This window comes from Pisolithus orientalis (genome assembly GCF_024613125.1).
Source record: "Pisolithus orientalis strain OTSU chromosome Unknown F5J12scaffold_18, whole genome shotgun sequence".
Lineage (NCBI taxonomy): Eukaryota > Fungi > Basidiomycota > Agaricomycetes > Boletales > Pisolithaceae > Pisolithus > Pisolithus orientalis.
This window is the reverse complement of record NW_026260799.1, coordinates 150,502-176,088: the sequence shown is the minus strand read 5'-3', so window position 1 is coordinate 176,088 and position 25,587 is coordinate 150,502. Positions and strand designations below refer to the sequence as shown.

Below are 25,587 nucleotides of genomic sequence, written 5' to 3'. Positions count from 1 at the left end.
CATACCAATTTGCGTGTCATTCTAACTCGAATATGTAGTAAATATAAGTAAGCAAGTCGCTCACGGCGACGACGAAACAACGCTCCACCACCGCATGGAAACGTCGACTGCGAACCAACGAAGTGCTAGCAGCAGTACTGATCGCACTAATCGGAACCGCCGTACTCATAGAAGACGTGCCGTCGCGAACGAACGACCCGCGGATGACCCAACTACTTCACAAGGCACCAGTTCACCATCTGCCGCGTCCGCAAGACCACCTCGCGAACGTCCGGCGTCGGAACGTGATACGAGGCAGGAAGTAGCCCAAAATGCCGAAAATCGGGGACCGATAAGACGAAAACCATACCGGAAGAAAGCTGGCGGGAATTGTACTGACCCACAAAGCGATCAGCCGTCCACTGCCATCGATGCCAGCACCGCCGAGGCTGATTTAGAAGCCCATAGCGAGCCCTCACAGTCACGCAGTCAACCCCGATCTCATCGCAGAGCGTTCAACGCCAAGTTGACGCAACCTACGGAGACACAGGCTGCCCCAGAGACGTCATCAGGGTCAAAGCAGAGAACTCGAAAACCACAGGGCTCCCCAGCAGGCTCCGATCTCACGTCGACCCTCACGCGTGCCCTACGCACACCACCATACCCCGACTGTCTCATTTGTTTTGGTCCCGTAAGACCAGAACACCCTACCTGGTCTTGTGCGCCCCCAAAGCGATCACTCCACGTCGGTCTAGAACTCGATGATCCCGACAAGGAACGCTCGCAATGTTGTTGGACGACATTTCATCTAAAGTGCATTCGGACGTGGGCAGATAAGAGCGTAAAAAGTATCGTAGAAGCATGGCGCGCGCGCGGGGAAGAACGCCAAGGTGAATGGAGGTGCCCTGGATGTCAAACGAAACGAGAGCAAGTGCCGACGACGTATCAGTAAGTCGTGCAGAACTCTCAGCTTCAGTCGTACATGACGCGAATTGGTCCGTTTATTAGGTGTTTCTGTCATCGAACCTCTAATCCTTCTCCGCCGCGTCTATCAACACCTCACTCTTGCGCCCTCCCGTGTTCTCGCCCACGCTCCTCTGGATGCAAGCATCCATGTCCATTACCGTGTCACCCAGGCCCCTGTCCACCGTGCGCTATAACAGTCCAAAGGTCCTGCTTTTGCGGGAAGGTCGTGCGAAATGCCAGATGTTCAGCCTCTGGGTCTCCTGTGCCGTCTGAAGGATCTCAACGGGGTTCCTTTTCTTGTAATAACACTTGCACCCAACCACTATCATGCAAGAACCCCAAGCATAGATGTGAATTATCTTGTCATGCCGATCCCTGTCCACCATGCCCAGTGAAGGAGGAAATCAGGTGTTGGTGCGGGAGCGAAACAAAAGTGGTCGCTTGCGGTGAACTCAGCTCAGAGGTCGCTACAGAGTGTGTAACACTGAAGCCCACGCAACATGATGGAATTAGAGAAGTGGAGACATGGGTTGGGTGGTTTGGATGTGGTAAGGCCTGCAACCGGTGAGGATCATTACTCTGTCCCTTCATCGATTAACTAATGCCAATGTATGTTACCCAGCCCTTTCAGCTGTGGGAAACACACTTGCGCGAAACCATGTCACCCTCCGTCGCGCACGCCCCTGCTTTGTCCATTTGACCCCGTCTCGGTCACCCGATGTGGGTGCGGTCGGTACGAGGTAGCTCGCCTCTCTGGCGTCGGTGATGGAACGTCAAGCTCTGCAAGTGGTAATACGTCCCCCGTTTTCCCCGCGCGCTCATCGTGTACCTCTCCGCTCCCCGTTTGCTCCTCTGTATGCTCAAAATCTCTGCCGTGTGGCCATTCCTGTACAGCCACCTGTCATTGGGGGGTATGCCCCCCATGTACGGCAGAGGTTGGGCAACCGTGCCGATGCGGATCAACGAAACGACAAATGAAATGTAGCGATACCCTGCTGACTGGAGATAAATCAACAGAGGCGGCCCGTTTTAGTGAACCTGTACCTGAAGAAATCCTTTGCAGTCGTCCTTGTCCCGTCCAACGATCATGTGGCCGACATCAGTGTGGTCGCATCTGTTGTCCATTAGCTTCCTTGGCAATTGGGAAGGGAAAGAAAAAAGTACGGGGCGATGCCGCAGTAGATCTCGGGACCGAACCTGGCGGGCTACACGAATGTGACATCCCATGTACTCGTGTTCTTGGATGCGGGAACCACCGTTGCGAGAAGAAGGATCATAAAGGTCCTTGTGGGGTGTGCTTACGGAGCATATTTGAAGAGGTACGTCTCGGTACCATTTCCCTCTGGTTTCATCGCTGACTCTGGTGTTCCTCACTGCCAAACAGATCACCTGTCCATGCAATCGCATGGTCTTCGAACCGCCTATTCCTTGTGGCACACATCTTACTTGCACGTATCCTTGCGTTAGAGAACGCCCGTGCGGACACCCACAAGTTCCACATGCATGCCATGAATCTACTATCATTGCTGGGGCGGACGCTGCTGATGAGGGATTACCTTCCTCTTCGGAGAGTAGTATTGCCCGCTCGTGTCCTCCGTGTCCTTTCTTGACTAGGAAACTCTGCGCTTGCGAGAAGAAGATGGTAGACAATGTTCAATGTTCTCAGGAACGCGTGAGTTGTGGAAACGTCTGTAAACGGTGAGCTGGGCCGCCCAGTATTCTTTGGTCGTGTTCGTGATGACTGGATGCTTTTCAGACTTTTGGCATGTGGGTTCCACGAGTGCAAGCGCACCTGTCACGCGGACGAATGTGGTCCTTGTACAGCGGTCTGCGGCAAATCTCGCAAAGCTTGGTGAGTCATTTCTCTTGTTTGTCTTTCCGTCATTGTGTAACCGTCGTCGGCAGTCTACCGGAATACCATCCCTGCATGGAAATCTGTCATGCTCCTGCAGCATGCCCGGAGACAGGTCCATGTATCGCCGTGGTCACGCTTACCTGTCCATGTGGAAACCTGCGATCGACGGTTCCCTGCTCAAACAGGAAGCAAAGTCTTGCATGTAGCGGAGATTGTGCAATCAAGAAGCGCAATGAAAAACTAGCAGAAGCATTTGGAATCAGTAAGGAGAAACGCGAGGAAATTGCAGCGGGCCCGAAAGTCGTCTGGAGTGATGAGTTGGTGGACTATGCATGTGTTACCGCAAACGCCAAGTTCGTGCGGCTCATGGAGGATACTTTTGCAAAGTAAGCCTTGTCTTTTCCGTATGCCTGCGCGAGGTTTGAACTTGCCTTGTGTATTATGTAGTTTTGTCAAGTCCAGCCGACGCACACAGGTGCTGCAGCACATGCCTCCAGAACGACGCAAGTTCGTGCAGAGTGTACGTCAACGTTATTTTCCTGGCATTTTTATATTCCATGCTGACGCGTTGCTTCGTGTTGTGTTGTAGCTCGCCTCCGTTTATCGTGTGGACACTGCCGAGGTCGATCAGGAGCCGCACCGCAGCGTACAACTCATGCGGCGTATCGACACGCGCATCCCCGTACCACTCCTTTCACAGTCGGCAACGTCGGCTGCGCCCTCAAGTAAACCAGTTGACTTGCGCTCGTCCAAGGCTACTACTTCGGCTGTCAAGACTGCAAATATACCTCCCTTTCGTGCGGCATCTGCCTGGAAGCTGCCATCGTCATCGTTGTGGAGCGCTCCTTCGTCTGGCATTCCTTCGTCAGGGCCCCTACCTCCCCATCCGAGCAGTCCGCCTCCACTGTCGTATGTGACACTACAGCCACAGGTGCAACGAGAGCAATCGGCTACGATTGTAAGAGAAGATGTACCCGAGGATTGGGAAGATGATACCTAAGTAACAACTAGCTACACAATCAATTGCCGTGGATTGCCATAGATCATATACAAGTAGTCACGCATAGAGTTCATGCTGTCTTGGTTAAACTGGGCGCCTGTTTCACTGCCAGCTGGGCTTATTAGCATTCTCTCTGCATTAGTGCTGATTCTCCGACAGTCCCATTGTTGGGAATTGTTGGCAGAAAATGTTAGATTACAAAGTTTGAACAAAGAAACCACAAATTGGTGGAAGAACAATATCATAACCTCTCTGTACATGGCATTCCCAGATAGCACCGATATTGTCCCTGACAGAGCGATAACATAGAGCACAACTACAGAAAACCTTATCTATCTCTGATCATCTTTGCTAATAGAGCAACCTCCAGCTCTGCGTGTAACTGACTACTATGGCACATTTCATGGAAGACACCACCCTCCCTGTTGATCAAATTTAGTGGTGTATCGAACTCAACAACCTTGCGGGCAATTAGCCTTCTCATATGGTCACGTTATAAGAAGCTCACTCTTCCGTCTTTTAGGACAATTAATCGATCATAGTCAATTATTGTGCTCAGCCTGCTCGCAACTACGGTGATCGGCAACCAACCTGTTAGCCGCCAAGCGAAGGCGTGATACGAGTGCTCACCAGTTATTAACAAAACATGCTTAAACCGCTCACGGAGAATCTCTTGTATCTTTGCGTCGGTATCGGGGTCGAAGCTGTTTGTTGCTTCGTAAACGACAATGCTTGAATTTCGTCTCAGTAACGCGCGGGCCATAGCAATAAGTCGCCGTTCGCCAAGCGAAAAGTTGGCACCTCCAGGAGCAACTTGGGTATCCAAAGTAATTGTAGTTCTTGAGCTGGCACCACAGTCGGCCTGCCACGACCCGCTTGAACTATCTTGGACTTGTCTGTCGTCACTCAGTAACTGAACATGGCGAAGGGCATCGAAACAGTCTTTCTCCTCGTGCTCGCCTGGAAAAGCCAGTCAGTGCTATCATTTCCGAAAGAATAAACCACCACCGACAGAATGGATCGATGTTATCCCGTAGTGTTCCTGAGAACAGTCCAGTGTCCTATATACAATGTTTGACACCATGAACTCCTTTCAGCATAAATGTTAATACCTCGGGGATATACGTCTGGAAAGTGCCATTGAGTGCGGACCTTCTCAAGGACACTGAAAGCTCACTATCCGTGATCTCAAATCATGAACACTAATCGTCGCAATATCAATTCCGTCTATCACAATACGACCATCTGCAGGGTTGAGCTAAATTCAATAGTCAATATCCAACAAAGGGTTCCGAACTCAGATATCTCACCAATCGTAGTAAGCTGCTAATCAGTGTAGATCGCCCACTCCCGGTTCGCCCGATAATACCAATACGTTCGCGTCCCTTTAAGGTAAATGAGACGTTGTTAAGGACGAGCGGCAAGCTAGGTCCGTATCTGACGGAGAGACCCTCCACCGATAGGAACGAGGTGTTCGTGTTGGATGGCCAATAGGCAGGAGGTCTTTTAGATTCAACGATGGCTGAGTGATCTTTGGGGATATCCAAATATTCCACTACCCGCTCCACGGCACTAGCGCAGGAGAATGAAGACGCGTCGAGGGGGCGGAAGCGGGAACTTACTTCAATTCGAATTCGACGGAGGCACCGAATCGACAGACGACATACATACTCGTCGTGAAAAGCATTGTGGTAGATATACAGAGACCGGCTGTTCCTGGCCCCACGTGCTGGGACAATACCAGTAACGTAGTCACGAACACTGCAAGTGCCCCAAGAACGTCGTGATGAAAAAGCAGCCATATGTTGGTCAGCGAGGCGTTGTAGTACATCTTGGAGAGAACGATCAAACTCATAAAACAACTCAAAACCGGAACACGAACCTTGTTAGCGACGTCAAGTTTCTCATGAAATGCGTCCACGAAACGACGTTCGGCTTGAAACGCTCGTATGGTCACGATGCCGTCCAGAAGTTCCTCAAGGGCACAAACGATGGGCACCCGAAACGCTGATTCCATTCGAAGCAGTTGTCGGTGTATATTCAGATATCGTGTTGCAACAAATTGGTAGCAGAAGGCGATAATTATCGCGGGGAAGACAAACGCAGGACAGGATGCCCTAAAATCGAACTTGGTCACTCACCATAGCCTCATCGGTGACGCAGATGCAACGCACATGACAGTTATGACAGCCACAATGGCGTTGAGGAAGGCATTGCCGACCATATTCAGGCAATCAGGGTTAGCATCGATCGCATGCATGTCCTTGCTAAAGCTACTGAGAATCTGACCTGCATATGGTAACTGAGAGAAACGTATGCAAAAGGGCTGGATGTCTTACTTCTCGGGGGCAAAGGCAGATCAGCCCGGACCACGCGTTCTAGCAGACGATCAAAGAGCGAAACCGACACTTTCGAAGTAGTGATATACAGTGTCACGGATGCCGCAACCCTGCATAAAACCATAATGAAACCTATTGCTGCATAAACCATGACATAAAAGAGTGGGTGGCCGCTTCCATCGGGAATGAATGCCAAGATCCGCTGATACGTGTTGCTAACAGGATCAAGGAAGGAGGTTTTCTTGCTCAAACCATACCACACTAGATCACCTGTCAGGCCATTACTACCATAAGCACGGCCCCATTCCTGTGCTCTCAAATAAGGATCGAGTGCCTGGGTATGAGAACAGTACGAACTCGTATCCAGAACTTTTCGACCACTCCCACACTTTGTGAAAGCACTATCAGCAAAACAAAAGCACCCCACATCCAGGAAGATCTGTGTAAAGTTTTAGTGTTTATGCCCAAAATAGCAACGAACTGCGCACGCTGTTTGAAAATATGTCTTGTAAGTAGAGAACGCGATCTGTCTACTGAAGGCGGACTCATGCGGGGTCTGCGTCTCGTCCCGTTGGCGACTCATCCCTTGGTATACTTCAGCGTCCTGATCTTCCTGGAGCAACCGATGTCGCACGAAAGGTAAACGACCAGAGGCCTGGAGATCCCTCACGTAGCCCTGGGTAGAGATTCGACCATCAAGTATATGTACTATATAACTTGCCGTGGACAGAAAGAGTGTGATGTGATGGGTTACAAGGATCTGGAACGAACTTTCAGGCGACCGAAAGTTAAACGTATCGTGATACCCACCACGGTGCGGCCCTCCAGGAGTGGGCTACAAAATAACCTGTCGTACAAATAGCGCGATGTCTGAGCGTCCTGCAGCACGCACACGTGGGAAAGCAATATTATGAAGGACAACCTTTGGCACGTACAACAGCACTGAAAGGATCATCTAACAAAACATATTTGGTCTGGGCATAGACAGCCCGAGCCAGGGCAATCCTGCATGGTGATTCAGTAATATTACCATCAAAGTGCGTAGACAACAGACCGAGCCTCCTGTCCGGCTGATAAATTCGATCCTCTACGGGTAACACGCCAGTAAGTGCATTGTAGGGCGGGACGCGGGAGTCCACCCACCTATCGCCGACCAACGTTTGGTCACCATTTTCCAAGCTATCAAGATCAGGACCCAGCGCACATCGCGTCAGTACATCTTCATATCTTTGCCCGTCATACGGATATCCAAACAAGATGTTCTCCCTGATCGTTCCATATTGGATCCACGGAATCTGAGCAGCATACGAAATTGCGCCTGAATGACGAGATCTGTCCATTTGAGATATACCCTTGGGTGTTATGGGTTTTCCTTCAATCGCCGTCATTTCTCCCAACAATGCCAGCTGAAGAAGCATTCAAAAGCTATTCATGTGCGCCAGTGAATATCTACCATTAATACTGTCTTGCCACACCCCGTCGGTCCCGTAACAAGAGATAATTTGCCCTCAGGAAAGCGCACATTGATATCTTGTAATTCAAAATTATTGGTCTGTTTCAGCATGGATTTCCCTGTCCGGCCGAAAAACCAACTTCAGTTCCTTCACCTGACGGCGGTCTGTGCAATCACTTGCCATCCAGTTGTGAAGGTACGTCCGATTCTAGATGTGAAGTAGTGTTCCACGTGAAGTGACCAACTTCAATGGCAAGACCATCATCAGGCGTGTCAGTTGCAACACAGTGCTTGTTGGGTGAGTAGACACAATTGAATCTTTCCTCGTTGAGGAACGCTTCGATACGTTCGAGGGATACATAGCACTGTCACGTATGAGCTAGTTCCGATAAAGGGAGCTAGATGGTGACTCACTTCAAAGACGGGCAGGGTGAAATCGGGGAAGAGAATCAGAGATTGTCTAAGAATAAAGATGAAGTGGTTCCCGTGCAGAACTAAAACGACCACAAACCGAAGCATGTCCATGAGAACAATCGTCTGGGCAGAACGATCAGCCTACGTTTGAACACGTGTAGTGGATCCTACCGTAAAAGCAACAGAAGGAGTTAACTGTTCGCCTTGTTTGATATAAACGAAGAAGAAGACGGAGGATACCAGCAGAGGAGCAACTATCCCCGCTATAGCGGATAGGACGGAGTTCATGCGAGCTGATGGTGCATCCAGTTGGCACAGTACATAATAGTAGCATGGCAACCACCCACATCGTTTCATCCAATCCATCTCCTCGCCGCGTGCATACTTGACCTGTTCAATCCAATGGTCCTCCCACGAAAAGAACTTGATGAATCTGTTAACATTTACAAGTTCATGGACGACGGACATGCGCCGGTCACGGGACGCTGAAAGACCTCTTTGGAGACGAGTGTGCGCTCGGGTGATGTAGATGTGAAGTATCCAGACAACAAACATCACCAGAAAGCCCGCGAATGCGGCGGAACCTAAAAGGCTATGAGGCAGTGAGGCAACGGGTTGACTGAAAGGCATTCGAAAACAAGAGAAAAACATACCCATGCATTGTGACGCAAGTCAGAGTAATCTCCAAAGCACCTTTCAAGTATTTTTTATCATGGAATCCGCCGCATGTCGAAATGATAGCCGACATACCTCCATAGAGAATATAAGCGCTTGAAACTGCTGCGGAAACCTTGTTGACATCTACCGCCATCAAGTTGACAATCTTCCCACAGTCTGTGTCTGGTTTGGGAGGATTGGAATTAGATGAGCTGGCTTCAGGTCCAGCTTCAAACCCCAGCTCCTTCGTCATACCAGAACAACTCCTTTTGAGCACCTTGTCACAGATCGTATTCATGAGCTGTACGTTAATGCGGGCTGAGGCACGTGTGTCGAAATAGAGATGCTGGGTTTCGGCTTGGCCCTAAAAAATGTGTCATCAAACGAGCGAAGAGCATGACAGTGACCATATTTCAACGTACCTTCAACAACGCACAAACGAACGCGATCAATGCCAAAACATACACCTCTGAGCGACCTTCTAGTGTAGGGTTCTCGACCAATTTTAAAATTCGGCTAAGGACACGGACTGTAAGGCGGGATAACCGACCATGAAGTGTAGCACGCACTAGAGGAAACATGGCGCGGCATAACTCAATATTACGGTGAGTGTGGTGAGGGCGATATCGAGACTGCAGAGATCAGAGGGATTTCGACTTTTGGACGGGAGAACAACTAACAGGAAGTCACTGGAATTGGCCACCACCAATCGGCGGAAAAGCGTTGGCTGTCTTCGCGTTAATCAGACACGTAGAAGTTTTCACTCTGAGACCTACCTACTTGATAGTGCTGAATTTAGTGAAGATGGGTCTGGACTGCATACTAGGGGTTAGACTCCAAACGTCCTCGGGTTTCATCTCGAAAGTGTTTCCACGTTCGACAAGAGGATACACCCAGCTGTAAGTTGCCCACTCGAAGATACTGGCATAATCCTCCGGCGAGCGCTTGACATACTGTCAACATCCCATGTCAAGCTGTGCAATACTGAATGAGTACTTCACTCACAAGTTCTTGCAGCGCGGCGGAAGATGGAAATTTTAGCGGCATCCTGGAGGTTATCGCGAAACCGGTACCGACCATTGCGAGGTTAAAACTCATCCAGATCCCCTCCAGAGCCGCAGAGCGAGTGGTCTGAAGATGAGATACGAGGACTACAGTACGAACGACGCCAATGATGAGATGAGTAGCGTAAAGGATGAAGAGGTGGACATATGCGGATGGTTTTCGGCAGAGTACAGGCCTCAAAGCAATGCAGAGCCACGTAATGCCAGTCAACGCGGAAAAAACTGCGATTCCAGAATTGTCCTCGTCGCCGACAGAGTGGTATATTCCAAGGGTTATCCAAGCTAAAGCTTGAAGCAAGGTAACGAAAATAAGAAACGGGAGACGCCACTGGAGAATCAATCGCGTGGGGCGAGTATCATCATCAGTGTCATCATTTTCAGGGGTCGCGTGTGCTTCAGCCTCTTCCGGTCGGAACCGCGCCAGAATGGTATCATGAAAGGATCTGGTTAGGAGTAACGAAGGAACGAGCGAGACCAAACTGAAGATAATAATGAGGAATGCAGGTACGAACGCGGTCCAGAATGACTGCACGCATGCGTCGTATATGTCAAAGAGATTCCCCTCGGTGCAACCAGTAGGAAGCTTCATCGTCGTCGTGTGCAAGGCATGCAGGAGAAATGTGTTTGTAGACTGGGAGTGGCAATAGCTAAATACACGGCGTCCGAGGAAAATCGTTGACCCCTCATGGGCATTGTGTGGTTCCTTCGCGATAAGACACCGCGTGTTGATCCATGTGTCCTCGTCGGCGATAGACTAGTCTGACGGATTGATTCCACCACTATGTCCCCTGGGATATATATATCCATATTGATTCGTCCCATTCAAATGGCACGGTTCGAACACGAGTAAGTAGAGGTGACACGCGACGCCGGTCGCCATCAAAGGCGATGTTCTTCGGGTTGCCTCGTTCTGCGCAAGGCTTATCCGTCCCACCCCTGCCACAGGGTTCAGGGACTTCATCCCACGGGTTAATAACAAGGGTTAACCAATGACAGACCTGATCGCGAGTCGATTTGGCTCTGACAAAGTTAGGTGGGGCTTGAAAGTTTTCGACCGAATACATATACTCGGGAAGTGCCGCCTGCGTCGGCGCTAACCTTGCTTGCGCCTCCGTCTTCCTGCCTCTTTCAACGACACAAACACACGGCGACGGGAGATAAGTTTCATGTCCATCATCTCTTGTGCACAGTCAGTGTCCTGGTGGATGAGTGTAGTCTACGGCGCACTCCCTACCAATAGCGTCCGTTGTCCATTGCGTAAACTCAGCGTTCTAGTGGTAATGTACGAACAAACTGATTACCTAACTATTACATAAGATGCTGTCCCTCATACATACCCTGTTCAAGTAGTCACGCCAACCCCACTGATCGATCACCAAACATACTTGATATAATAGATATTATCCTTCTTACTCTTTGTCACAACAGACTGGTCAGTGAACAGCAAGGAAGGGAAGGAGCAGGGTCAAAAATATGAAGCTTGAGACGACTATGAAGCCCCCGGTGCGTACCTGCGATGTATTTCGTATTCAAGAAAGGCTGTGTAAGAAGACTTGGTCCACGAAGCAGGTGGCAGCCCTTGCTCACTACAAGGAGGAGATAGTAAGTCTCTCTTAGCGCTCCAGCAAACATGCGCCTAGTTGGCCGTGAGGCAAGATCAAGTGAGGTTTTCATCATTCCGGAGAGTGAGGATTTAGATGCGTTGTCCCTCTCCCATGCACATGTGCCTGCCGTATGGCGGAGCTTGACTAGGGACAACGTGCAACGAACGTCGACTAAAAACTTCTTCGTATGTTTGATCGCAAATGACCATTACCTACCAATCGAGGCGTTGACGGGACTCGTGGTAATCTGCAGGTTCCTACACAGCCGAGCTCCCCCTGGTGGATGTTGCCAACCAGGCAATGACTATCCGCAGGTGCGATAATAGACCTGGTTTCGTCCTAAGGTTCAGGTTTGCCAATGGAAATGGAGACTACTTTGGTCAAGGCGTTGCTGATATCTTTCGCAACCCTCCGATCAAATAACAGAGGCTGCCAACGCCTTGCGGTTTGCAACACGATGTAATGCTCTGTGAACACGCTTTAACATGCTCCAGTAGCCGCATGGATCCCAGCTTCCTGTTAATATTAAATTGGCATCTCTGTACCTCTACCCACATCTATCGTCTCCAGAACTGTGCTACTTCTTCTTTGAGTCCTTCGCCACTGAAGTTAATCCCCCAACCGGCCGGAGAATTTCCCGCGACGTGGTGCCATTCCTGCTAGGGGAAGATGTACGTCTTGTCTGGTCGCGGCTGAATCTGGGTTTGTACTGATATGAATACTCGTAGGATACGGCTGCTTAATGTACAAGCTGTTTTTTCTATCGAGAGTGGGAAAGACACGATCCACCCCAACGTTTTGGAAGAGTTTGTCGATGAAGGCATCGAATACGCCATACTATCGCATCGCTGGGGAGAGGAGGTCAACTATGATGAGATGGTCAAACTGAATACCATGACGAAGGAGGAGAGGAACAAAGTCAGGGAGCACCAAGGCTACCGCAAGATTGTCAAGAGCTGCGAGCACGCCGCGAAGGATGGTTTCAGGTGGCTATGGGTCGATACGTGCTGTATCGATAGGCGCAGCAGTTCAGAGCTCTCCGAGGCCATCCGTTCCATGTACCGATGGTACGAAAACTCGAAGAAGTGTTACGCGTACCTCCACGACGTCGAAAGGCGGACCTTTCCTACGAAACAAGACAATGAGACGTACAACAATTCTACTGGATGGCCCGAGTGGTTCTCGCGCGGTTGGACACTCCAGGAGCTGATAGCCCCGACAGATGTTCAGTTCTTCAATAAGGAATGGGCACCTCTGGGCAGCAAGCAAAAGCACGCGTCTACTCTGCACAAAATTACACGGATCCCGGAGAGTGTGTTGAAGGGTGCCCTATCTCCGAGTCAGGTTTGCGTGGCCCAAATAATGTCTTGGGCTGCAGATCGGAAAACGACTCGGGTTGAAGATCGGGCATATTCCTTGTTGGGATTATTTGGCGTGAATATGCCCATGTTGTACGGAGAGGGCAACAAAGCATTTCAGCGCTTACAGTTACAAATCATCCGGGTGTCCAACGACCAAAGCATCTTTGCTTGGGACCCCCGTGGTAGAATCCGGCGGTCCGGACTGGTTCTGGCAGATGATCCAAGCTACTTTCAGGATTGTCATGAGGTCAGGATGGTAGGACCGGATGATTTCATCAAATCCCTCAAACAACAACTTCAGTTCGACAAGCGTGACATCCCTGGGGAATGGCGCCCTGCTAGCGCCCAACAACTTCACAAATATACCGTCACCAATGGAGGTATCGAAATATGCATGCCACTTACTCCATATAACGACTTCCCAACCATCTATAGAGCAACATTGGCATGCATGCAACGTGACGGCACTCTGCTCACCATCGACTTGGAGTCCCGCGGGTCCAACTATTATAGAGCTTTCGGTGCGACCAATATTTCTCAGAAAATTCCAGAATTTAGCGATCTCTATCTCGCCTGTCATCGGGACCCGAAATGTTGCATTATCACGCTTGACGAGAGGACAATGCCTCACTACGGTTTTACTCGCTGCGGCGCTTTCCCCCCTGTCATCAATGGGGACTGCGTTGCATTATCGTCGCTAACAAGTGATCTAATTGTCATGGTGTATTCCAGCGCCAAGGTCAAAGCTCGCTTTGCGGTTGGGCTTGGGTACTACTTTCGTGAACAATGGGTACATGTCGTGTGTGACGATGAAGGGGACAGTGACTTACGGCCGGAGGATTATGCCAAGAAAGTCCATACACAGTTGTGGAACGCGCGTGCAAAGCTTGCTAGACACATGCCTCATGAACAACATCGACTACTCTGGTCCCCCTTTAGAACAGAAGTCGACTGCTATATCAAGCATGCCCACCTACCGCGGTCGATTTATGCTGCAAAGATCATTTATGGCGAATGGAAAGAAGGCTACACCACAGTCACCATTGACGTTGACCAATGCACTGGGTGCTGTTATGGGCCCCTCAAGTGGAAGACTACTGCGGTCAGTTTCTCAAGCTCTTTGCATGGTTGGGGAACTGACTGACTGCCGCAACAGAACGCTACGGACGGCCTTTCCATGTCCGGTCTCCTGAAAGTTGATAGTGCCAACAACCATGGGCACTGGTTACTCGTTGATGGGATTGATGTACAGTTTCTGGAATGTGCTACCCAGAAGATCGCGGTAAGTATCAATATGTCCTTGTTGGAGTCCCGTTTAACCTGATGAAAGCAGCTTGGTGACTATGGCGATTGGGACTACAACAGTGAAGGCTTTACACATAAAGGCAATATTTTCGAAGATCTCGAGTTACTGCCAGATACGCTCGATATTGACACAGCGAATTCCGTCCATCGCCAATTCAAGCGGATGGTTTCCAGTTTTGATGGGAGAGATGAAATAGGCGACCTCGTAGAAACATTCACTAGTCTGTCCACTAGACCCGCGTTGGTTTTGCGCCGACCAATCGGCTTGTCGCTTCCAAACAGCCGACAACTCGTGCTACTCCTGAAAGCCTTGTCTACTCGCCTTGCGGACAAATACCTAGTGACGACAGTCGTACAATGCTCAGCATACAGAACAACTAATCCCGGCAGTGAGTGGACTGGGAAGAATGAGACAGGCGAAAGCGGGCCCTCAGAAAGTCGTGAGTTTCTGTGCTCTATGATAGCTCGTTGTTCAGAACCTGCGCGTTAGAATCTGGATCTACGGAATCAACTAGCATTCCCGCCTTGTATAGCATTGCCCAGCCCCAAGTGTGGCGTCGAGACACAGCCGATACAGGGAGGAAAGAATTGTTTAGAGAAATTCGGTGAATTCGTAGCGTGAAATAGTCTTCCTGTTGGAGTGGCTGATGATACTCCCATAATCTAGCAAACAGTTCTACGTCCTACTGAACTCGGTATGTTTGGCCGTAAACTACTCGATAATGGAGCTGGTTCACCATCATCCGTAGCATCCATGTGCAGCAATTGAAAGTGCAAGCGGCTCAATGGCGAGCTTTTTTCCCTCAGTGGGCGAACTTTTCATAAATGTGCCGACAGGTAGGACAGTTGGGCGGCGATGCTAAGAACGCACTCGAGCTTTTCTCGAATATGTTTGGTGTTAAGTATTTGCGAAATTATGTGAGTCCGCTTGGCTTCTTGGGTGTCTCACATATTTATGCTGCGCTAAACACTAGGTTGGTGATATCACCCTCCAGGAGTTTGTATCACTCTTAGGACTTCAGTCAAGCTGTGAACCTCCTTCAGCAAGGGCGAAAGGTGAGATCTACACGCTAGGTTTTTCCAGGTGCCAACCACTCAACTTGTTATAAGACACACCTTCCACAAGATCCCGCAATCTAGCTGATGACAAGGAACTCAACACAGCGCAGGACCTACGTGTTGGGGCTGTAGTAGAGCAAATGCTAAAGGTTACCCAGACTGACAAGCCAACTCTTGAGTGCCCCAATAGAGAAAAAATGAAGCAGGAGGCAGTATCTATATCAAAAACTCTTGGTTTTAGGGTTTGAGTTCGCAATGCGAGTCAATCTGATTTTGCTAACTCTTGCAAAACAGGTGCTTAAGGAGTATTACCGCATTGTCGATGCGTGCTTGCACTCTGGTGTATCGTGGGCACCTTCATCCTGATTTGTCCGTCACTTTGCAACTGTTGTGTATTAGGGCACATGACAAGGCAGTTAAGGCAGACAGGGTAAAATGCAGTATTGACTACGCCTGGTAAGTACTATATTTACCGTGGGTGGAGTAGTCTATTAATGCTGTTTTGCACTACAGTTGTGTTAGTCCAGAGTTGCAACAGATAAAAAGCTTGCAGGCGAAACTCAGTGCGTCGAACAATGAGGACGAAAAACGAGCGCTAGAAGAAGATATCACGGGGAAGGTGAGAACAATCCCAAGTCAACTCTTCTGAGCTGGCATTTCTATGTTTTAGATCCTATGGCTGTGCTGGGAGGGTATTCGTCTGGAAGTTGGCCATGTGCCAGAGAAGGCAAGCTACCTAAGCTATCCTTGTAAATGGTACTTGATATTGATCAGGTGGTCGATTGCATTGTAAGAAACGAAAAGCTGTCCTACCAAGTGGCGGAGGCACGAGGGCAGGTATGTGACGCTGCAATTGTTACGAAGGAAGTGTGCTGTACTTTTGCACTGCTGTTTCCAGGCTCTGCATGAAATCAGAGCGATATTCCAAGAAGCTCTCGCTGAACCTGTAAATGACGATCAGGCTCATTTGCGGCGGTGGGTACAGTTGTGATGTAACGTGATGGCGACTGTAATGCTGAATGCTTGTGTTACCAAATCAGGATCATGGCCGATGCCGAAGCACGCACTTCGAAATACGACTTACTGCATTCTGCACTAGCTGTGCCAACTTTGGGTCACAAGAAACTAGAGCTGCGAGTGCACTGGAAGAACATGGCCAACAACCAGGTTATGTAGGCATGTGGTAGAAGCCCTTTGGTCTTGTTAAGGGCACGCTATCCACATTCTTACTATTAAGGTTCTCTGTAATTAAATTGTAAGGCAAGCCCTTCCATACTCACCCAGCTGAGCCTTACATACTGTCCCATTTTGGTCTTGTATTGTCCTTGCATTCTTTTTCTTCGGCCAGTTTCCCTCGTCATTTCCATGTTTCATCGCTCTTGTCCATATATGCTGCTTCCCACCTATGCACATATACTCTCGCATTCACCTTCTCCCTGACAAGAATGCCTCGTGCATCAAATAGTCAAGTTATGTGAGTTAATCACAGCGGAAACACCCTTACGAGAATAACTTCACAATGCTTGGCTTTAAACACCTGAATTATAAATATTATGATCAATCAGTCATTTAGGAGGAAAACAGTATCGAGTTGTTCGAGACTTCAATATTCAGCCTGAGAGGGCAAGCCGAGGGCAGTAATGGTAGGAAGTAAGCTAGCAAAGATTATGACTGCTCCTTTTGCCGGTCCTTCTTCACCTTTCCCAGTATGGCAGCCCGTATGTCAGCGTATGACTCGCTATCGAGACACATATTCTTAAAGACGCCGCCGTCTTTCTTGATCAATTTGAGTGGCGTGTCAAACTCGGCAACCTTACAAGCCATCGGTCAGCCAATGATAGGTTGTGGATGAAGTAGTTCACCTGTCCGTCTTTCAGGACGATTACACGGTCGTAGTCAACTATTGTGCTCAGCCTATGTGCAACTGCGGCCGCAGGCATTTGCGGTTTGTCGTCAGCCGAAAAAAAGTGCGGAAAGAGCACTTACCATTGATAACCAAAGAAGTTTTAAACTCCTTGCGGAGAGTTTCTTGTATTGCTGCGTCGGTCTCGAAGTCGACGCTACTTGTCGCTTCATCAAGAATAACGATAGAATCCCGTCTCAACAAGGCACGAGCCATAGCAATAAGTTGCCGTTCCCCGAGCGAAAAGTTGGCACCTCCAGGGACGACTTGGGTATCCAACGTGATTGGAGCCCTCGAGTTCGTGTCATTCTCACCGCACCTCGACTCGTTCGAACTGCGCCAGGCGTGGTCGTTATCGCGTAGTAACCTAACGCTGCGAAGGGCATTGAGACAGTCATCGTCCTCATGCTTATCTGTATGTGAATCAGTGCTATATCTTGGAAAAAGTGTTTCACAACGGACGGAGTGGGTCTACATTCTCTCGTAGTGTTCCGGAGAACAACGTGGCATCCTAAATGCGATCAAACACAATATATTCTTAGAAGATGAGTACTAGTACCTCAGGGATATAGGTCTGGAAGGTGTCACTGAGCATGGACCTTATCGACGACAGGGAAAGCTCACTATGTGTAATCTCAGAGTACGAGCATCAATTGTTGAAAAATCAATCCCGCCTATCACAACACGACCGCCCGATAGGTTGATCTAAGTCGACAGTCAACATCCAACGAGGGCAAAATCGAGGGGCTCTTACGAATCGTAATATGCTGTTGACCAGCGTGGACCTTCCGCTTCCCGTTCGCCCGACAATAGCAATGCGTTCGGGTACATTCAAGGTGAATGAGACGTTCTTTAAGACAGGCTCTGGGCGTGAAGGGTATTTGGCGCAGAGCTTCTCCACGGACAGGTTGGATAGGTGATCGGGAAATCCGCCATGTTGACTGATAGCTTGGGGGTCTTCAATGGTACTCAAGCATTCCGCCACTCGCACTACGGCACTATTGCAGGAGAATGAAAGATACATCAGAGAGTAGAGACAGGAACTTACTTCAACTCAAGCCCGAGGGACGCCCCGAATCGGCAGACGAGATACATGCTCATCGAGAAAAGCATTGCACTGGTCATACAGAGGCCGGCTGTTCCTGCATCGACATGCTCAGATAACGCGAGTAACGTAGTTGCTAACACTGCGCATGCCCCAAGGACATCACAGTTAAAGAGTAGCCATCTATTCGTTATCCAGGAGTTGTAGTGCATCTTGAAGGGGTGGTACAATCAGCCGGCTGTGATAACCCGGAGCCGGATAACGAACCTTATTGGCGACATCCACCTTCCGATGAAAATCTTCCATGAAGCGATGTGCAGACCTAAGTGCCTGTATCGTCACGATACCATCCAGAAGCTCTCCAAAGGCAGAAAAGATAAGAGACCGGGAAGTTGACTCCATTCGAAGCAATTTTCGGTTGACAGTTAAATATTGTGTCCCGACGAAATGGTAGCAGAAGGCAAAAAATGCTGCTGGAATGACGAACGCAGGAAAGAATGCCCTAAAAGTGAATGTAGTTAATCACGTTGAATTTTAGCCGTTATCACGAATCCCACGCACAGGACAGTAAAAACAGCTGCAATGAAGTTGACAGAAGCACCAGCAACGGTAGCCACATCATTAGAGAGGGTAACGTCAATCGCTTGCATATCTTTGCTAAAGCGGTCTAGAATTTGACCTACAAATCATAACTGCGAGAGGTGTATGCGGAGGGGCGGGACTCCTTACCTCTAGGTGTTGTGTCATGCCAAGGCAGGGAAGCGTGGACGATATCTTCCAGCAGGCGAGAAAACAGTGAACATGATGCTTTTCGAGTTGCGGTGTACAACACTATGGTTGACACAACACTAGAAACAGCCATGATGAAAGCAATTAGTGCATAAAGCGCGACATAGAGGAGTGGGCGATCGCTCGCGTCGGGAAGAAGCGCTAGGGTCTGTTGATAGGTGTTGCTGACTGAATCAAGGAAAGCATTCCTGCTCAATTCGTACCACACCAGAGAGCCTGCCTGGTTATTACCGTAGGCTTTCTCCCATTCCTGTGTTTTCGAATCAGTATCGAGGTCTGGGTGAAGAAAAATGAGAACCCGTATCCAAAGCTTCTCAGCCACGCCCATACATTGTGACATCACGACCAAACAAACAAAAGCAATCCACATCCAGCGGGGTCTACTCTACGTTGAGTGTTTCTCCGCCAGAGCAGCAGTTAATTACGTACGACGTTTGGCCATAGGTCTTATAGGGGGAGAACGCAACACCTCCTGGACTCTCGTCCGGTATCTGCTGCCTGGAACCATCACCAGTTACCAGTTGGTGTATTTGGACGTCCTGAGACTCTCCTGTCAAATTCTGCAATATCGGAGGCAGACGTCCTTCTTCCCGTAGATCCTTTACAGGACCTTTGGTGATGATCTGGCCGTTTTGCATGCAAACTATATAGTTTGCCTTCGGGAGAACAAGCCCAACGTAATGGGTAACGAGGACCTACTCAAAAAAATTAAGGGGTGTGAACTCGCCATCCTCGTGTACTTACTACGGTACGGCCCGCTAAAAGTGGTCCACAAAACAGCCGCTCGTACAAGTAGCGCAATGTTTGGGTATCCTGTAGAGGGCTTAAATGGTAAAGTAGAGTTGAGAAAGGACAACATTTGATACGTACAATCGCGCTGAAGGGATCGTCCAGCAAAACGTACTGGGTTTGAGCATAGACTGCCCGCGCCAGGGCAATCCTGCATGAGAATCCAGTCAAGACATAAGCCGCCAAACCAAGTAACCAGCATACCGAGCCTTCTGTCCTCCTGATAGATTCACACCCCTTTAGATAATATGCGAGTCAGTGTGGTGCAACCTCAAGTGCATAAGTCAACCTACCTATCACCAACTTGTGTTTGGTCGCCCTCCGGCAACTGGTTAAGATCGGAACGCAATGCGCAGCGCTCCACCACATTATCGTACCTCCCTTCGTCATATTGGGATCCAAACAGGATGTTCTCCTTGACTGTTCCGCTGTGCAGCCACGGAATCTGCGCAGCATACGAAATCGCCGCTAAATAGGAGGTTCGCAATGGCTATCAGAAGGCACACCACCTCTGCTGTCGAAAGTGCGTTGAACATACCCCCGGGCTTCACGAGTGTTCCTTTGACCATGGCCAATTGCCCCAACAATGCCAACTGAGTACCTGGATATTCAAAAGCTATTCATGCACTCTAATCAATGCCTACCAGCAGTGCAGTCTTGCCACACCCCGTGGGTCCCGTGACGAGTGATAACTCGCCCTTTGGGAAACACACGTTAATATCTCTTAATTCGAAGCGATTCCCATCCGTCAACGCATTTTTCCCTGGACAAACCGAAGGAGTAGCTTCGTTTCGTCCGGTTGGTAAAGTCAGTTGCACGGTATTTTGTTCTTGCGATAGGTGTATGTTTTCATTTGAAACCTTCTTCCACTTGAAGCGACCTTTCTTGACAGCAATGGTATCATCGGTCTCTTCTGGGCACCCGCTGGGCAGATCAGACAATTCCTCCTCGTTGAGGAATGCTTCGATACGCTCGAGAGATAGCCGGGCCTGTAAGCACCCGTAAGTTGATTCAAACAGAAACGGTCAAAATCAGGGTACACCTCAAGAACTTGCACGAGAAAATTGGGGAAGACATTCAGGGGTTGTCTATAGGGTGAAAGTCAGAAGCCTAATCGAATCGCTGAACTAGTGATTGCACACCGGAGCATGCTCATCAAAGCAATAGTCTACGCAAAACAGTCAGCCCGTGTTGAAACACACATATCTAATCTTACCGTAAACGCAACTGAAGGTGTTAATTGATAACCCCGGTCGACATAAACAAAGAAAGAGACGACGGATACTAGCACAGGAGCTGCTGTCCATACTATGGTCGACAGCACAGATTTCATCCGGACTGGCCATGCAATGTAGGTTAGCTCATACAGCCTGGCACCACGACAGACACCAACATCGCTCTAACCAATCCATCTCTGCGCTTCGGGCACGTTGGACTCGTTTAATCCAATCATCTTCCAACGAGAAGAACTTAATGAACCGGACGGCATTGATCAGCTCATAGAGCGCAGACATACGCCGATCACGGGACGCCGAAAGTTCTCCTCGGGAACGAGCCTGCCGTTGTGCGATGCAAATATGAAGTGCCCAAGCACACAACATAACCACAAGACCTGCATATGCTGCAGAACCCAAAAGCCTAGGATGCAAGTAAATTAATTGACAGACTGTCAAATTTAAAAGAACACACATGTACAACCCAATGCACGCAAGGATGGTTTCCAAAGGACCTTTCGATGACCTGTTACGGCGCCTGTCATTTCGAGAGGAGGTTCGACATACCTCCGTAAAGAAGATAAGCGCTCGCAATGATGGCGGAAACCTTGTTAGCATCTATCGCCGCCAAACTGACGATCTTCCCACCACCTGCGCCTCGTTTGGGATGATTGGAGTTGGGGGAGGCCACAGCAGGACCGGTCTCGGACGCTGGCTCTTGCATCGTAACACCGGATTGCTTGAGTGCCTTGTCGTAGATCGCATTCGTGAGCTGCGTGCTAACACGGACTGAGGCACGCCTGCCGAAAAAAAGATGTTGGGCATCAGCTTCGCCCTGCGATGGTGAGTTACAGTTGGATGAGAGGAGAGGGACGACAACCCGACGTGCCTTCAACACAGCACAAACAAATGCAACTAACGCCAGTGCATAGGCCTTCGAACGGCTTTCTCGGGTAGGGTTCTCAATCAGATTTAAAATTTGGCTGAGGATATGCATTCAAAACGGAGTAATCGACCGTGAACTGTAGTACTCACTACAGGAAATAGGGCGCGGCATAACTCAGCAGCACGGTGACTATAGTGAGGAGGATGTCAAGACTGCAGAAATCAGTAAACTTCAACTTGTGTACCAGGGAACAACGAACCACAGGTCACTGAAGTTGGGGGCCCACAATCGTCGGCAAAGTGTTTCCGCTCTGCGAGTTACTCAGAGACATGTATATTGTTCGTGCTGAACTAAGCCTACCTGGTAGTGCTGAATTCTTTGAAGATCGATTCGGACTGCATAGCTGGGGTTAGATCCCAAACATCTTCGGGTTTCATTTCCCTAGTGTTTCCAATTTTGATGAGGGGGTATACCCAGCTATAAGTGGCCCACTCAAAGATACTGGCGTAATCCTCGGGTGAACGCCGGACATACTGTTGACAACTAAAGTCAGCTTGCTGACGGTGGTTGGATATTACTCACGATTTCTCGCCGAAGGTCGTCAGGTGGATTTGTCAGTGGCATGGTACATATGACCCCCAGACCTGCAGTGATCGCCATGAGATTGAGGGACATGCCGATCCATTCCAGAATCGTAAGAGGAGCGGCTCCGAAATGGTAAATGGAAATTCCGATACGGATGACACCGAAGCCCAGGAGAATAGTATAGAGGACGAAAAGGTCGATATATGCGGTGCGTCTTGGACTAAGTACAGGCTTCAGAAGATTGTATAGCCACATCGTGCCAATCACGATGGAAAAGCTCGTGGTTCGGAAGTCGTCCTTGTCTGTGACCAAGTGATATATGCCGAGGGCTATCCAAGCAAAGACTTGGAGAAGAGCGATAAAAATGAGAAGTAGGAGACGCCAACGGCGAAAGAACCATCTGGGCTGAATAACGCCTTCTTGATTGTGATGAGACCGAGCCAAGTTCGAAAGCAGTCCAGGTATGATTGCGCTCCAGAAGGACTGCACATTAGTATCGGACATATCTGAAGATCTGAAGGATGGGCCCCACCACAAGCGGGAAACAAGATGAGGTTGGCTGTTGAGGGTCACCGTAGATTATATGTACACATATGGGAGCCAGCGCCTGTCGAGCGTTAAATATTGAATCATCAATCGGATCCGAATTCCACCTTCTGATGTCGTATGCCGTATACTTGGGCCCAGCTGGTGGTCGATCTTTCGTGAGCCCATCAGAGTAATACTTGTGCTTGATGATGAGTGATGGCCGAATAACACCTTGCCCTAATCTGTGACCCGAGGTTTGGGCCGGCCAGTAATGGATGACTTCCTATAGGATAATATATACTGGAGTTTAATAAGTGCGAATAGAGGGTCGCTCAAAGCTGGCGCCTACGCCCACAGCGCGATTTCCACAAATTAGGTGAGGGCGTAGGCGTCGGCGCCAACGGCGGCCTTAATCCTTCCCTTTAAGGCAGGCTTGCTGCGGAGCTGCACTTTGCTGCATTTCATTAATTTACAGCGATCGGAAATAGCCCACTCGTTCGATACCGAGCGTGACGCGTGATACACGGATTGCCCCAGAGACGTCCTCAGAGACTGGCCATCGTGGAGAGCTCGGAAATCACCGGGTTCCCTAGCAGGCTCCGATCTCACGTCGACCCTCACGCGCGCCCTACGCATGTCACCATACCCCGACTGTCTCATTAGTTTCGGTCGTAAGACCAGAACACCCCACCTGATCTTGTGTCTCCACAACCATCACCACATCGGTCTAGAACTCGACGATTCCGACAAGGTACACACTCGCAATGTTGCTGAACGACATTTCATCTCAAGTGCATTCGAACATTCGAACATGGGCAGATAAGAGCGTGAAAGGTATATCGTAGAAGCATGGCGCACGCGCGGGGAAGAATGCCCAGGTGAATGGAGGTGTCCTAGATGTCAAACGAAACAAGAACAAAAGTGCCGACGACGTGAACTCTCAGATCTCAGCTTCCGTCGCACGTGATACGAATTGGTCCGTTTATTAGGTGTTTCTGTCATCGAACCTCTAATCTGTAACGACCCGCGCTCCCGCGGATACGACAACGGAACCAAGTACAATATATCAGCCTTAATACTTCCTCTTTAGTACAGTCCTTTGTGTACGTAGGTATATAAAGACTCATGTAGTAGGTAGGAGGGCGCAGTTTTTTATCGAGAGACCCTTGGCCAGTTCTGATGAATGATGCTTGAGACCTTTTGATGGAAACACTCTTACTAGTGTGACCAAGTCCTGTGACCATCACATATTTTGAACTACCTCTTCCCTCTCTCTTTGCTCTACTCCCTCTAGTCAAAACCCTTCGTGATGATGTCAAACTCCATCTTGGTCTGATCAACTGAGTGTGTAGTCACCTAGTTGCAACTTGCTGAACATGTTTTCCTTTACTCCAGCTAGTGTCAAAAGTGAGATAAAGCATTGGTGCTTGACCATGGAACCCATGGCAAATGGCCCCTGGTTATTTGGTGAGACTGAGCAGAATGGGGAGAGCATCACTGATGAGATGCAAATCTGTCAGGTGACCTCTCCCACAGTTCCTGAGTCTCCAGACTGTGGTACAGATGGATATGCATTATTTTCAGTTTGCATTGTCCAAGAACTGATGGGCACTGGAAACAATGACAGTGTCCAGTGCCATCACCTTGACACAGTAGTTGAGATGGATGCTGAGTTGCAAATGAATGAGGATCTTGATTTGGTACAGACACCAGCTCCTGCTAATAAATTTAAACTATGAAGGCCTGTAGTATGGAATGAGAGCTATCAACCAGAGAAACCCAAAGAGCGGGTAAGGCTGGACATACTGCACATGAAGGAATATACACCAGCACCAGTGAGACAGCTGGACTGGTCCATGTTTGAGGAAGATGACTCTTACCTTGGTGAGATCCCATAGGAATGGACTTGACCCATAGCAGCACAGCCACAAGTTGATAGCAGCTCAATGATGGGTGAACCACATGTTGTGTCATCCAAAAAAGGGAAGGGCCATGCAATCAAAGATGGTGGAGCTGTCAAAGCATATGAGAATGACTTACCCTTCATCCTCCCACATGACAGTGGTGATGATGACCCAATGACAATCATTTGAGAGCAGCAAGCTATTATTAATTCTCTAAGAAAGGAGAATATTTGCAACAAAGCAAGAATAGGATTGTCTGGGCTCAGACCAGAACAGAAAGAGAATATTGCATCAGGAAAATAACACTTTACTATTTTTGACTTTTTGTGACTAATGTGGCTTTTTGGGAAGGAATCTACTATCATTACCCATGTCCTGCAGGCATGGCTGCACTTTTCTTTTCCTGCTGATTTTGGTCTTGTTCAAACCACATAATTCATAGCTTTCAGTAGATACCACATACATTCAAATTGATGGAGGTTCCAAGGAGATATTGTGATTTTTCTCTCAGACAGTGTGCATCACACCAATGGCTCAATATCTCTGAATTTTCAGACATTTTCTAGTTTCTTGGCTCAGATATATCATCACTTAGTTGTCTCAATAGATTCTGTTCTCTTTTCATTCTTCAAAATGCTGTATATGGTCAAAAAAAAAGTACAGATAGTAGGTTCCTTCCCAACAAGTCACAAATAATCACAATAGTCACAAAAAAGTCACAAAAAGTCACAAAAAGGTCAAAAATAGTAAAGTGTTAATTTCCTGATGTGAAGCTGTGAACTTGCTCAACTTCATGAATGATAAGACACATAAAGGCCTGACATTACCAAATGAGAAGAAAGAGTATGCTGATGTATCTGGCCATAGAACCACCCCATTAGCCTGTGC

General features: G+C 48.9%; 5 protein-coding genes across 5 annotated transcripts; 3 read left to right on the top strand and 2 right to left on the bottom strand.

Moving 5' to 3' along the window:
* Positions 1–3,908, top strand: F5J12DRAFT_838049 (uncharacterized protein). The gene is made up of 8 exons (XM_051746021.1): positions 1–927; positions 988–1,509; positions 1,568–2,264; positions 2,330–2,643; positions 2,702–2,797; positions 2,851–3,186; positions 3,248–3,320; positions 3,390–3,908. The coding sequence occupies exons 1-8, from the start codon at positions 95–97 to the stop codon at positions 3,798–3,800; spliced, it is 3,282 nt and encodes a 1,093-aa protein (XP_051599004.1). The 5' UTR covers positions 1–94; the 3' UTR covers positions 3,801–3,908.
* A 120-nt stretch (positions 3,909–4,028) lies between these two features.
* On the bottom strand, positions 4,029–10,746 carry F5J12DRAFT_838043 (P-loop containing nucleoside triphosphate hydrolase protein). The gene is made up of 30 exons (XM_051746020.1): positions 9,669–10,746; positions 9,444–9,616; positions 9,344–9,394; positions 9,233–9,295; positions 9,086–9,179; positions 8,757–9,027; positions 8,660–8,699; positions 8,354–8,598; positions 8,178–8,299; positions 8,104–8,129; positions 8,007–8,052; positions 7,774–7,957; positions 7,593–7,711; positions 7,283–7,545; positions 7,194–7,226; positions 7,075–7,144; positions 6,950–7,018; positions 6,628–6,899; positions 6,497–6,578; positions 6,140–6,446; positions 5,975–6,089; positions 5,683–5,917; positions 5,423–5,631; positions 5,111–5,372; positions 4,978–5,058; positions 4,913–4,927; positions 4,813–4,861; positions 4,431–4,760; positions 4,309–4,370; positions 4,029–4,260 (listed from the first exon to the last, which is right to left on the bottom strand). The coding sequence occupies exons 1-30, from the start codon at positions 10,314–10,316 to the stop codon at positions 4,129–4,131; spliced, it is 4,668 nt and encodes a 1,555-aa protein (XP_051599003.1). The 5' UTR covers positions 10,317–10,746; the 3' UTR covers positions 4,029–4,128.
* Positions 10,747–11,357: 611 nt separating this feature from the next.
* Positions 11,358–16,232, top strand: F5J12DRAFT_893650 (heterokaryon incompatibility protein-domain-containing protein; the record flags this gene model as incomplete). The annotated part of the gene is made up of 18 exons (XM_051747677.1): positions 11,358–11,516; positions 11,829–11,939; positions 11,995–12,002; positions 12,060–13,794; positions 13,849–13,974; positions 14,026–14,437; positions 14,488–14,602; positions 14,665–14,692; positions 14,835–14,915; positions 14,972–15,053; positions 15,108–15,298; positions 15,351–15,403; positions 15,456–15,512; positions 15,570–15,675; positions 15,727–15,762; positions 15,831–15,893; positions 15,955–16,031; positions 16,097–16,232. The coding sequence occupies 18 exons, from the start codon at positions 11,358–11,360 to the stop codon at positions 16,230–16,232; spliced, it is 3,576 nt and encodes a 1,191-aa protein (XP_051599002.1).
* A 489-nt stretch (positions 16,233–16,721) lies between these two features.
* F5J12DRAFT_722506 (P-loop containing nucleoside triphosphate hydrolase protein) lies at positions 16,722–22,771 on the bottom strand (the record flags this gene model as incomplete). Its single annotated transcript, XM_051741380.1, is given in 30 exon segments — positions 16,722–16,868; positions 16,919–16,980; positions 17,043–17,372; positions 17,422–17,470; positions 17,519–17,533; positions 17,584–17,664; positions 17,714–17,957; positions 18,008–18,216; positions 18,272–18,506; positions 18,566–18,683; positions 18,734–19,043; positions 19,092–19,173; positions 19,223–19,488; positions 19,538–19,606; positions 19,664–19,733; positions 19,787–19,819; positions 19,876–20,072; positions 20,092–20,175; positions 20,227–20,571; positions 20,625–20,670; positions 20,725–20,750; positions 20,799–20,920; positions 20,976–21,220; positions 21,272–21,311; positions 21,364–21,631; positions 21,677–21,779; positions 21,832–21,894; positions 21,942–21,992; positions 22,043–22,215; positions 22,265–22,771. The coding sequence occupies 30 exon segments, from the start codon at positions 22,769–22,771 to the stop codon at positions 16,722–16,724; spliced, it is 4,590 nt and encodes a 1,529-aa protein (XP_051599001.1).
* Positions 22,772–23,958: 1,187 nt separating this feature from the next.
* F5J12DRAFT_943246 (uncharacterized protein) lies at positions 23,959–24,888 on the top strand (the record flags this gene model as incomplete). Its single annotated transcript, XM_051749711.1, has 3 exons — positions 23,959–24,352; positions 24,545–24,679; positions 24,716–24,888. The coding sequence occupies exons 1-3, from the start codon at positions 24,172–24,174 to the stop codon at positions 24,886–24,888; spliced, it is 489 nt and encodes a 162-aa protein (XP_051599000.1). The 5' UTR covers positions 23,959–24,171.
* Positions 24,889–25,587: the final 699 nt, after the last annotated feature.

Excerpts from the sequence above, each read along its gene's own strand:
- F5J12DRAFT_838049 (XM_051746021.1), top strand. The coding sequence starts at position 95 with ATGGAAACGTCGACTGCGAACCAACGAAGTGCTAGCAGCAGTACTGAT. Across the intron at positions 928-987 it reads CAAGTGCCGACGACGTATCA|GTGTTTCTGTCATCGAACCT; the intron begins GTAAGTCGTGCA and ends TCCGTTTATTAG. Across the intron at positions 2,644-2,701 it reads TGTGGAAACGTCTGTAAACG|ACTTTTGGCATGTGGGTTCC; the intron begins GTGAGCTGGGCC and ends GATGCTTTTCAG.
- F5J12DRAFT_838043 (XM_051746020.1), bottom strand. The coding sequence starts at position 10,316 with ATGAAGCTTCCTACTGGTTGCACCGAGGGGAATCTCTTTGACATATAC. Across the intron at positions 9,395-9,443 it reads ACTAAATTCAGCACTATCAA|ACAGCCAACGCTTTTCCGCC; the intron begins GTAGGTAGGTCT and ends ATTAACGCGAAG. Across the intron at positions 8,130-8,177 it reads CTCCTTCTGTTGCTTTTACG|ACGATTGTTCTCATGGACAT; the intron begins GTAGGATCCACT and ends CGTTCTGCCCAG.